The 12,445-nt window shown below is 47.5% G+C and overlaps 1 protein-coding gene across 9 annotated transcripts in view; it reads left to right on the forward strand.

The window, feature by feature from the left end:
- Nucleotides 1-12,445, forward strand: part of Cit (citron rho-interacting serine/threonine kinase) — a 178,832-nt gene that overhangs the window by 110,870 nt on the left and 55,517 nt on the right. For all 9 annotated transcript variants that reach the window (XM_041647361.1, XM_041647376.1, XM_041647382.1 and 6 more), the window contains 4 exons: nt 3,331-3,447; nt 4,484-4,593; nt 5,654-5,828; nt 9,970-10,167. In XM_041647361.1, the coding sequence (XP_041503295.1) occupies nt 3,331-3,447; nt 4,484-4,593; nt 5,654-5,828; nt 9,970-10,167 (600 nt within the window). The remainder of the gene's footprint in view (nt 1-3,330; nt 3,448-4,483; nt 4,594-5,653; nt 5,829-9,969; nt 10,168-12,445) is intronic.

Consider the following 12,445-nt stretch of genomic DNA (forward strand, 5'->3'; position numbering starts at 1 on the left):
ATGGCATATATTATAGTACAAAATCATCCATTTAATTCATTATGACATTTTTTACATGTCTAATCAGCTGCTTTTTTCACATCTCTTCAGTTACCCTCTCTTGTGTCCCCGCCCCCTCACCTTCACTTTTGTGTTGTTTATTTTCTCGAATGTGCATTTTAAGTTGGTGTATTTGTTGGATGTAACAGTGCCCATCCCCATTCTTTTTTTTAAATGCTTTTTATTATTTGATATTTGATAATATTATTTATAATTTGATATTTACATATAGTCATGCATGCATTTTGCTCATTTTCACTCATACTTTCCCCAGCTCCACTGTACTGCCCCCAACCACTTCCAAGTTCAGTTTGTGCTGCCGATGTACACGTCAGCCTTGTTCTTAGGTGCCGTGTTCTCTGTAGCTGCGACAGTGCTCTTTAGCTGCTCAACCCCACTCTTACTGTTACCTTCCTGAAAATGAAGCTAAGCTTGTGTGTATGTGTCTCTGTGTGTGTGTGTGTCTCCTTCTGTCTTTAATTCTGTAGTCTTGCTGTGAGTTGTTGGGACGTTGATTTCTTTTATTTATCCTGCTGGAAATTTTGAGTAGATTGATACATTTTTACTCAATACCAAGAAAATCAGTGTTTAATATATTTCAAGTATTATTTTTGCTCTCTTTTGTCTTTGCTGCCATCTTGAGAACTTAAGTAGACATGGGCTAGATCTCCTGGAATCCACTCTTTTCCATGTTTCCGTTTCTTTGTCCCTCTGTGCTGTATCCTAGGTGAGTTCTACTGCCTTGCTTTCCACTTTGCTAAGCCTCTCTTAACTGTGTCTAAACTGCTGACAAACCTGTCTATTGAGGTTTTAATTTCAGGAATATGTTTTATTTCTAGGCAGATATGCTATTTGTTTTATTCCCAAGTTTGCTAGATTATGAAAGATAATTTTTGATCCTATGTATTCGTTTTCAGGTCTGTCATTTTTTGAGCATTTGTATCTGATGACTGGTGTGTTGAAGATTGGCTTTGCACCCCTCTCTTTTTCTCCCTCCCGATGATGGCTGTTCCCTTTTGCCCGTTTTCTCTGGTGCATCATTACAGGAAACTTTGACTTCAGTCTTCTCTCATACCTGAGGCTATGAGACAGGAGCTCCAGTTCACTTGGGTCAGCAAATGCCTTCAGATAGAAACAACTTTGTTTTAGTCGTTCTTTCTTTGTCTGCTGTTGCTTGGCTTTTGGTCTGAAATACTTTCTCTTGTCAGCAACCCTACCCCCACTCCTGAGAACTGAGCCCCGGTCACATGACTTTGGTCATTCTATCATATGTGATCGTTTCTTTGCCCAGTCATTGAAAGAGGCTGTTGGTGTCTGTGGTGACCCTGTTCTGGGTTTGCTTGCATCCTTAGCATTAAGAGGTCCTCTCTTGGCGAGTCCAGCATGTCCGTCCTCACCCAGACACACTGCCATCACCGCCTGCCACTCTCTCTTAGCTGTGGCAATTTTCAGTTACTTTTTATTAAATGACTGTAGGAAAATGTCCAGATGTGGCCTCTTAAATTTATCGAGCTCACCTTTTAGTTTAGAATTTATAGTGGTTTCCAGACTTTAGTGTTCAGAATGCCTGCGTAACGACAGTAACCCCCTTGTGGAATCCGCTGTGTGATTTGAATGATGAAACTGAAGGCCCATCAAAAGCCACGTCTGTCTTACATCTCTGTTCCCTGCCAGTCAAACCCTGTCAAAGCCAAGATGCTTTCATTCTGGGTGACGGCATGTCCCTTTTGATCAACGTGCAGGTTGTATCAGGACCCATTGCTGCCAAGGTGGAGATCTGATTTAGAACAGTCATTCTGAGTAGCCATCTTCCTTTGCCTTAGCACCCTGGAGAAGGGGGCTTCCTTAGCCTGGGCATCCTAGGTGTTGTGCAATCTCTGGTCCCTTCTAGCTGGACAGAACTCTATCTTATAGACCCCAGGGAATGTTCCAGAAAAGCTGTTTTCTTCTGCCTTCTCTCCTGGGATCCAAACAAGCTGTTCCCTCTGATCTCTTCTGTATTGTATTGTTGGTTCCAGCTTCTGTAAGGCCATTTTGGTCATAGCTCTGATCATACCCCGGATCCACTGTGTTCTTGCTCATAATTTTAGAACCACACTCAGACATCCAACAGAACGGTCACTTTATTACCCCACTGAGTGCTCTGAACCCTCATGACCCTGCTTGCCAACTTCCAGGCTTCTCCACTAACTTTCTTTTTTTTTTTTTCCTTCCTCATTGAATTCTAGTTGAAAGCCCTCTTTGATATTTGTTCTTTCCTTTATCTTGTGGACCCCTTCCCCGCTGACTAGTTCTCTTTTAGGGACAATGTCCTCAGGAGCCATGGAGGGCCCCTCACAATAGACATTGTGGGAAAGGCGTATTTCAGGTCCCATCTGTGACCCCAATTCTAACAGCTTTATTTCCAGTCTTCTGGCGGATGTTGGATGGCAGTGTTGTTGTTCACAAAAGCAAAGCGAACTCTTTGTGGTGAGGAGCATAGGTTCTTGCTTGGTCAAAGGCTCGGGGAGTTCAGTATCTTTCCTCTCTGTCCCCGGGGTTTTGGTGATTCGGAGGGTCAAGTGCCTTGCAGAACACTGGATCAAACTGGTGGTTGGTGACACCGTTGCTGTTCTATTTTTCCTCTTTGGGACCAGGTGCTCACAGGAACAGCCTGAGCCCTGAGAACACAGCATTTCTCTCTTCCTGAGCACAGTGCCTTTTTCCAGGGACTTTTAATCCTTGTTATATCAGAGGAAAAAAGGATCTTTCCCCCTGTCTTTTATATTATCTGTCCCACCCACACACTGGTGGGCAACATCATCTTGTCGCTGGTTGTATCAGAACATCAGCCCCAGTCGCCCAGACTCTGTGGCCCTTCATCTCCTTTCCTTCTGAGATGCATGGCTTGGGAGTATTCAGAATTCATTTTGTACAAATTAGGAGCAAGGCACTTTTTTGAAAACCACTGCTAAGAGACACCCCCCCCCCCCAAGGTAATGCTCTCAAATGCTAGGCGCTTCCCTGTCTAGGGCTAGGCACTGAGCGCTCCCTCTCCCCACATGCTGGAATCAGCCTTCTTGGTTTGGGCACAGCTCTCCGGTCTTTGGAGCTGCCCGACTTCCCAGCAGACTTCTCATTCATGTCCACCTGGTTTTGGGCATTTGGTCGTCTTGGTGAATGAATTGACTCTGCTCGGGTTTCACCTTTTTTTTTTTGCCCTGGAGTCTGGAGGCCTGGGCCTCTGCTGCCTCTCTTCCCCTCTTACCCCAGTTTAGCTTCCTGGGATATTCACATCTTGTGTCTCCGTAGGTATTGGACAATCAGATAAAGAAAGACCTAGCCGACAAGGAGAGCCTGGAGAACATGATGCAGAGACATGAAGAGGAGGCCCACGAGAAGGGCAAAATCCTCAGCGAGCAGAAGGCGGTAGGTAGCAAGACTCCAGGCCACCTTCCCGAGAAGGGTTTCGAGTGAGGCCGAGAGTCCCTCCATTTCATCTGGTAATGTGTTCTCTCCGTGACATCATACAGGGTCTGTGGGTACTAGGAAGCTTCGTTCCCCAAAGAACAGTGGCTGGATTTGTGTTCTCTAGTGACTGACACCACAGGGTCCCTTCAAAGTGCCTCTGGACAGCACCCAGTGGCCCTCAGGCTCCCACGTCACTCTTTCTTTTAAAATTTACTGATTTCTCTCCCTTCAAACTTGCTGGGCATGGGACTGGCCTGGGATACATGTAAATCCATCCATATTATCCCAGATGCTCATGGGGGTTTCCTACCCCAGAATCCCCAAGGGAAGGGACTGGGACTGCAGCATAGCACAGTTCAAGTGCTTTCATACATGAGGACGCTGGGTTTCTGCCTCCTCCCCTGTCTCTCTAAAGGAGGGGCCTGTCCAAGGTATACACTTGTTTTTTGAGATGGTTTCTCTGTAGCCTTGGAGCCTGTCCTGGAACTAGCTCTTGTAGACCAGGCTGACCTTGAACATTAAAGGCTGTGATACCTCCGCAGCCCCTAGTTTTATTTTTATCTGACCCCACCCTTAGCTAAACTGAGAAACCGCTAACGTAGAGAAATGTGTTATAATGTTTACGTAGTTGTATGTTCGTGCTCCTAAAGGCCTGGGTTGAGTACAAATGGCACTGAGATGTCAGAGGCCTGCTTCTGTGCAGGATGGCTGCTTCCCTGAGAGCTCCTACTAGCTGATTTTGATACAGGCCACTTAGTGTGGAGACAGTGGTTTCAGTTGGAAAAACAACTGAAATATCTTTCATATTCATCGATTTATTCATTGATGAATACCATCCACTGAGCAATGACACCTGTGACCTTCAGGGTACAGCCTTGTGCGGTCTCTCACTACCTCTGGCCAACCCACCTGTGGACATTTGTAAGGGCCCACCCTCACCCCTTTCTGACTAGACTGTCCGTGTGTGAGGTGTCAGGGGTCACCTGTGTTTCAGATGATCAACGCTATGGATTCCAAGATCAGATCCCTGGAGCAGAGGATTGTGGAACTGTCCGAGGCCAACAAGTTGGCGGCAAACAGCAGTCTCTTCACCCAGAGGAACATGTAAGCAGTTTACTACGCTCGCCTCAGCTCCAGAACAGAAAGTCTGTTCTTTTGTCTGATGGAAACCGTCACAGGCTAAGTCAAGTGTGTGCATCGGCTGAGCCGTGCTGTGCACACTTGTGTAGTTTTGCTCTCCTTTGAATGGCCTCACCCCTGTGCAGCCTCTCTTTCGAGTCAGGCATTCTTTTGGTTTTTTGAGACAGGGTTTCTCTGTGTGGCCCTGGCTGTTCTAAAACTCACTCTGTAGACTAGGCTGGCCTTGAACTCACAGAGATCTGCCTGCCTCTGCCTCCCGAGTGCTGGGATTAATGGTGTGCATCACCACCAAGGTACACGTCACGTATTCTCAGGTACCTCAGATTCCTACAGACCACAGAGCATTTCCTGTGCCTGAGGAAGCTGGCTAGAGTTTGTTTCTGGAAAGCTGCTGTCTCTGTTCCCATCCTGGGCTGCTGTTAATCAGCAGGAGGTGACTTTGTGTGCATCCAGTTCAGCCATGCATCCTGCTATAGGGAGTTGTGCCTCGGGGGTCAGCCAGGGCCAGCCAAGTTTATAAATGCTCAGATCACGGCCTCCTTGCCTGAATTTACAGTCCTGAGGAATGTCTTCCCTCGGCACATCCCTTCAGAGACCTTGGAAACACTTTCATCTTACTATGAACCAGTTGGGCCCCCCACTCTCTAGTCTTGGGTTCTCGGATTTGATACTTGTCACAATTGGCAGGAAGGTGAGGAAGCACCACAGAGTTCTAGAAGGAGCAAAGTTGTCTTTTCTCGATTGCAGCATCTTTTATAGAGCGTGCATTGTGAACTCTCCCTCTACTTGAAGGAGGCCTCTCTCTACTCTATACAGGCTCTAAAAGAAACAAACAAAAAGGTCTACCAAAGGATTGTAATGTTAGCATCTGTTGCTTGAACATCCGTAATCCTGTTGACAAGGAACTCAGAGCACTGTTGACTACTCACTGAAGATGTACCTTCTCACCCCATTTCTGCCTGCTGTACCAGGGAGACATGCTTGCCTCTGATGAGTCTGTTTGGTTTACCCTCCCCCCCACCAGGAAGGCCCAGGAAGAGATGATTTCAGAACTCAGGCAGCAGAAATTTTACCTGGAGACACAGGCCGGGAAACTGGAGGCCCAGAACCGAAAGTTGGAAGAGCAGCTGGAGAAAATCAGCCACCAAGACCACAGTGACAAGAATCGGCTGCTGGAGCTGGAGACAAGGTTGAGGGAGGTAAGGATGAAGGGTTTTGCTGGGGGAATCCAGTCCCTGAGTCAGCCAGCGTCCAAAGCATAAATCAGTACACACTGGAGGCCTTGTGCGTGCACACTCCACAGCATGCCTGTGGGAGTTTGGGTTTCTCCTTCTACCATGTAAGCCTCTGGATTTCAAATTCAGGTTTGGCTGCAAACCCCTTGACCTGTTGAGCCCTCTTGGCAGCCCCCTAGTTTTCTGTTCATGGATCGTGTGTCCGTGCTTTAGGCTCCTTATCTCTAAAGCGTCAGTGGTGACGTTTCTCCCTTTTAGGGCTCTGTCGGAGTCGTGTAGATTGAAGCATCTGAAGCGTCTGTCCAACAGTACTAAGAAGTTCCCCCTTCAGCAGGATTTAACGAGGGCCACGAGATGTACAGTTCATGCATGGGCCGGCTGCAGGCCTATGATTGGGGCCGAGGTCGGTCTCATAATCACAGGAGATTTAAAAGACAACCAGGCTAAGGTTCGCCTGATGGAGGAAAACTAGGAGCGTTGGAGGACTAAACTGTGGAGAAGGAATATTACACGTGTCTGATTTAACTGGGCTCCAAAGACAAATTCCATTTCCAGGGCTTGTCAAGTTACGGGTCCCTCCAGTAGCATCCTCCAGAGCCCTATAGTGCGCGTATGGCGTCGTCTTCAGTTTTTTCTAAGTTCTTTGAGACCATGACCAGCCTGTCTCAGCCTCCTGAGGGAGCCACAGTTGTGAGCCACAAAGGCTGTTTTATCATCTTAAGAAGGGAATTGGAAGGGGCATGGAGTTTGTAGCTTTTTAGTTTCTTTTGTTTGTTTGTAGGGAGTAGTCTGTGTGATTGGTTTGGAGAATTGGTCTCACTTGAACTATCCAAGGCTACACTTTGATTTTTCCCAGTAGAGTCAGCCTTAAGGGTGTCAGTGTAGACAACCCAGACAGGCAGGCGCCTTCAGCCTTGGCGAGCCAGCTGTCTTTCACCTTTCCTCTCCACGTAGACAGCTTTCCTGCGGGTGCAGTAGCTCCTCTGGGTAACCACGTCCTCGGGGAACCTTGTTGGCGTTTCTTTCTTTAATAGCTCACTGCTTCTCCCACCCCCGGGGCGGTAGGAGAAACTTAAGATGTTTCATAAGAGGTTCAGGGCTCTCATTCTCCCTGGGAGTCCATCTTCTCTGGGCAACATGCTGGTGTGAGATTCAGGACAGAGGCCTCAGCCTCAAATCTGCTTCGCCTTAAAGGGCCCTGAGCTTTCTCCTTAGTCCCGGCGTGCTGTGGTGGCTCCTTCTGTGACCTTCGGGACTTCTGGGTTCTGCTTTAAGTGCCCAGCCTTTTGCTACCAAATTTCTCCTTGCCTCATTGTCGCCTGTGTCTCGGGCTTTCGCCAGTGGACATCTGGGGAGTTTGCAGGCTCGCTGGTAGAGTCCCAGCCTGCACTGACAGCTGGCATTTTAATGAGACAAACAGGAAGACATTGTGTTTGCAAACATGAACTCCTACCATGCTTCCTGGGTTCGAATGCCAGCCCTACTGTCTTTTTATTTTGTATTTTTTTTAAACTGTAAAATTTGCATAATTGCCTATCCCTGAGTGGAGGGAGCAGTAACACCTCCCTCATCGGCTTCTTGGGGAGCTCTATGAGCGACAGTGCCTGGTGTCTTCTAAGTTCTGTTTTCTGTGGTCACATCACCTTCGTTGTTGTCACGTGAGAATCCTGAACTCTTGGCTTCAGCTCTCACTGACGTGTTGAAGACTGGCAGATCTAGACTCGGCCAGGCTCTGCTGTTGAGTTTCTGAGCTGGTGTTGCGGAGGACTTTAGACCACTGCACTTGGGTTTCCCGTGAGGGTGAAGTTCAACGTGTTAGTATGTTAATACTGAGCTGTGTCCCCTCTCCACGGCCCCGTCCAGTCCCCCCACCCTCCCTGCACTGATGCTCTTCCTCTTCTGAGCCGGGGTCGCTGGTGGTACTCTCTGGAAGGTACCCCTTTGGAAACACCACAGATACTCAGCTCTCCTCTGTCCTTTGTTCCACCCCCATTCAAATTAGCCACACATCTTCTGCAGTTCTCTCTTCTCTTTGCTCTGGTGACCTGGGACTTGGTTTTTACCTTTTCTGGGGTACCTTCTCTGCTGGATATGTCCCCCACTTCCCCCAGTGAGTGTGCTGAGTTTATTCTGTACCCTTGTTGCTAGTCCCCAAAGGTAGCCTATGATTACAGCAAGCATGTCTTACTGGTTCGGCATGGTCCTGGGATGACTTTGTCCATGCTGGTCAGGTTGGATGCCTCACTTTCCCTGTCTGAAAAAAAATCCCAGTTGAACTTGGCCAGGGCCTTGTGCGTGCTAGGCTCAAGCAAAACCCAGGGTTATGTTTCTAGTCCTTTCCCATCTAATTTGAGTCCTGTAAATTGTTATTATTTTTATGATTTATTTTTCTTTATGTCCATGTGTGAGTGTGTGCCATGCATTTGCAGTGCCCGCAGAGGCCAGAAGAAACTGTCTAGATCTCCTGGGACTAAAGTCACTTGCTTTGCCTCTCCATACAAGTCCATCTTATTGAATTGGCTCTGCCTGGGTAGCTCATCTGGGCCATCAGTGTCCCCTGAAGCTTGTTGCTCTTTGGAATCAGTCTGTGCTTACTGAGGCCCGTGGGGATGTCAGATCCCATGGAGCTGCCTGATGTGGGTGCTGGGGACTGAGCTTGGTCCTCTGCAAGGGCAGCAAGTGCTCTTCACTGCTGAGCCATCTCTCTAGCCCGCTTCACTTCAGCCCTTCTCCTGTAAATTCACAGCAGTTTCAGAGTTCCGGAGTCAGCTACCATACTCTGCTGTTTATACAGCGTCCTTCCATGTCCCAGCTTTTACACTCGACTACAGAATGAGGACGGTTGGCCTCATCGCTCTTCTCAACGCAAAGGTGGAGGCTGTCCTTCTTCTCCATATCTTCTTCTATGCGTAAATGGCTCATTAAGCTTTTCTAAAATGAGCCAGGCAGTGATGGCACATGCCTTTAATCCCAGCGCTTGGGAGGCAGAGGCAGATGCAGACGGATCTCTGTGAGTTCGAGGCCAGCCTCGTCTACAGGAGCTAGTTCCAGGACAGCTAGGACTGTTACACAGAGAAACCCTGTCTCAAAACAAACAAACAAACAAACAAACAAAAGTTCTAAAATGGATGCCTAAAATATTGAGTGGATGATTGGGCTGGCAGAGAGTGCTTACCTCAAAATAGGACATTCATGTAGACTATCTAATGGGAATAAATCAGCGTGAGAATACTGAGGAGAAATAGAATCCAGTTTCCATCTGAGACTCCCACCGTCTTATCTTTCTTTGGAAGCCTTCCTAAGCATCTGAGTGTCTATGAGTTAGGGATGGTCATTGGGGCAATCCATGATACCCAAGCCCGTGGCTTCATCGAAGTTCCTGTGAATTAGGGATGGTCATTGTGGCACGGCTCTAGGATTCCCCTCCATGATGCCCAAACTTGTGGCTGCATCTAAGTGTCTGTGAGTTAGAGATAGTCATTGGGGCACGGCTCTAAGACTCCCTCAGTGATACCCAAACCCATAACTGCTCAAGTGCCCTTTCAAAGATAGGGAAGTACTTGCATATAACCTACACACATCTCACAAGTGCCTTGGGTCACACGAAACAACATCACTATGCAGTTGTTCTCCAAGAAGCTAACTTGCTGGGCGGTGGTAGTGCATATCTTTAATCCTAGCGCTTGGGAGGCAGAGGCAGGTGGGTCTCTGAGTTCAAGGATAGCCTGGTCTACAGAGTGAGTTCCTGAAAAATCAAAAGAAAGGATGAAAGAAAGAAAAAAGTAAAACCAAAATCTTCATTCTCCTGCTTAGGGGAAGATGACAATTCTGTATGTGTTATGTGTTCAAGCATGTCCACTACAGACACAGTCTCTCTCTGAATATTTTCAGTCCATGGTTGAATGAGTCCATGGAGGCAGAACCCATGGGAGAGTTCACTGCAAGTCCTGCTGTATTTATTTCTTAGTGCTGTTGCTCTGAGACACACATGGACCCTCTGACAAGGCTGAGCTGTTGGCCAAGACCAGGTCTAAGCTGCAGGCTCTGCTTCATCTTCACAGTCTCTCTCTACAGTCCACTGAGCGTGTAACCTCTTCTTCCTCAGGTCAGCCTGGAGCATGAGGAGCAGAAGCTGGAGCTGAAACGCCAGCTCACGGAGCTGCAGCTGTCCCTGCAGGAGCGAGAGTCCCAACTGACAGCCCTGCAGGCAGCCAGGGCGGCCCTGGAGGGCCAGCTCCGCCAGGCCAAGACAGAGCTGGAGGAGACAACGGCGGAAGCAGAGGAGGAGATCCAGGCACTGACGGTTAGTCTGTGAACACTCTGGCAGGTTCAGGAGGTCTTAGCCGGGAGGAGAGTAGGCGCCAAGTGTCTTTGTTTACTCTTAGAGATGTCAGGAGAGGAGGGGGAGAACGATTCATGGGTGTGGATAGTGGGTGTTAAAATAGCTTGTGTAGCTAAACTTCTTTGTTGACTAGCTGATGCGGTAAGATCTTCCTTCCTGAGCACTTTGAAAAATTCCCCCTGTTCTCCTTATTTTAAGCAATCATTGTTACATGTGAAATTCATTTTCAGCTGGAGTTGGTGTACTTGAGTTTTCTACCTTAGTTTTTAATAATCATAAGAAATTAATAATTTCTGTCTTATAGTAGTCTTTATACCTTAACCCTGGGACTTATTTTTGTTTTGCTTTGTTTTTGTTTGTTTGACTTTTGTTTTTCCTTGGTTTCATTTGTGTTACTATTTCTTTTAAGCCATAGATTCTGCTTTATTTTATTTTTGAAACAAGAGAGGTTTTAAGATGAGGATTTGCTGTGTAGCCCAGGATGGTCTTGAACTTACAATCCCCCTGCTTCCCAATGCAAGGGTTTCAGGTGCAGTCCCATGCTTCATGTGTTTGTTTGTTTTTTTTTAATTTACGTGTGTGTGTGTGTGTGTGTGTGTGTGTGTGTGTGTGTGTGTGAATATGTGCCACATGAGTGCAATGCCTGTGGAGGCCAGAAGAGGGTGTCAGAGTCCCTGGAGCTGAGGTTACAGGATATTGTGAGCCGCCTGGCGTGGATGCTGGTAACCCAACTTGGGTCCTGGAAGAGAGGTACACACTGTTAACTCCTGAGCCATCTCTTCAGTCCTGTTCATGTCTTTTTCATGCCTCTGGTATGATCTAGGTGGGAAGGAGTTGTCTGGATGAGAGATCATTTCTCTAAGAGCAGTCTAACATCCCTGCCCTTTCTGAGAGACAAGTGTACCAAGCTGGAGAGAGTTCTCCTGAGGTTTACTATGGGAAGACCTCACTAGACTCACACCTCCATTCTTTCTGGAATATCTTCTGGCCGTGCTCACCATCATGGTCCATTCCACAGGGACTGATCCAGGCTAACAGACAGACAGATGGAGGGCATGCGAGGCTTTCCCATGGAATGCCAACCCATCAGCTTCCGGGGAAAGGAGCTGTTGGCTGGGATGCTCTGAGTGGGGGGTCCTGACATCTCCGGTTCAGGGCAGATTACTTAGAAGACCCCATTACTGAGGGCTGGAGAGATGGCTCCATGGTTAGGAACACTTACATCTATTACTTCCAAGTCTGCTTCCCAGAAACCATGCTGTTTAACTCCAGCTCCAGCTCAAGGTGGTCTGATGCCCTCTTCTGAAGCCTTCCCACCTGCATATTCATTCTCTCTCTCTCTCTCTCTCTCTCTCTCTCTCTCTATCTCTATCTCTATCTCTATCTCTCTCTGTCTCATACATACACAGACACACATACACATGCATGCATGCACATAGATAAAATAAATCTTTAAAGAAAGCAAGTGAGCCCCATTACTTTTGGAAGGCTGCGTGGCGGGCACAGGCTCAGAAAATGGGATGAGCTTCACTGGCTATATTAGACAGCCCACACAGTCCTCATAGTAACACACTGTTCCTGCCAAGCAGATGGGTACAGTCATGCCTGCTGGTCAGGGTACCCTTTCCTGTGGGCAGGGCACAAAACAGCTGATTTGTTCAGTGATTTTTTTTTTTAATAATGGGTGCCTTATCAATTCCAATCCCACTTGGATGCTGGCCCTGCCCACTTCAGCCAGCATCTCTGCATCTCTTAGGGCAGAATTACTCTTCTATGTCATTTGCATTTGTGGCTTATGGCTTACCTCGTTTAATAATGTATGTGTGCCTATCTGTCCGTCCTTAAACTAGCTTCATAGTTACAAGTTGCCTCCTGCTGTTGGGTTTAGGGTTACCATTATTTAAACAAGATTGAAAATGCGATCTTCCAGGGACAGGGTCCCCTGAAGACCAGTGGACACCACTGTGGCTTACACGATACCCGTGACACAGAACAAGTCCTGTAAGGAAGGCGCTCTATGCAGCCTTGGTTTTCTGGAACGTCTGCCAAGTCTGGATATTGATTGCCCCAAAATCCAATCATCTCTATGAGAACACTCATTATGATGCCGCTTGCCCCCAACATTTAGTGTGGGGGAAAAAAATCATGCCATTTCTTTGTTTATATTCTGCTTTGAGAGTGGACTGAAAGTAGTTTGGCAAGGTACGAAGCAGGAGAGCTGGGCCCAGTAAGAATGAAA

The sequence above is a fragment of the Microtus oregoni genome, unplaced genomic scaffold (genome assembly GCF_018167655.1).
Source record: "Microtus oregoni isolate MIOR12 unplaced genomic scaffold, Mior012 000003F_ref0000135, whole genome shotgun sequence".
NCBI lineage: Eukaryota > Metazoa > Chordata > Mammalia > Rodentia > Cricetidae > Microtus > Microtus oregoni.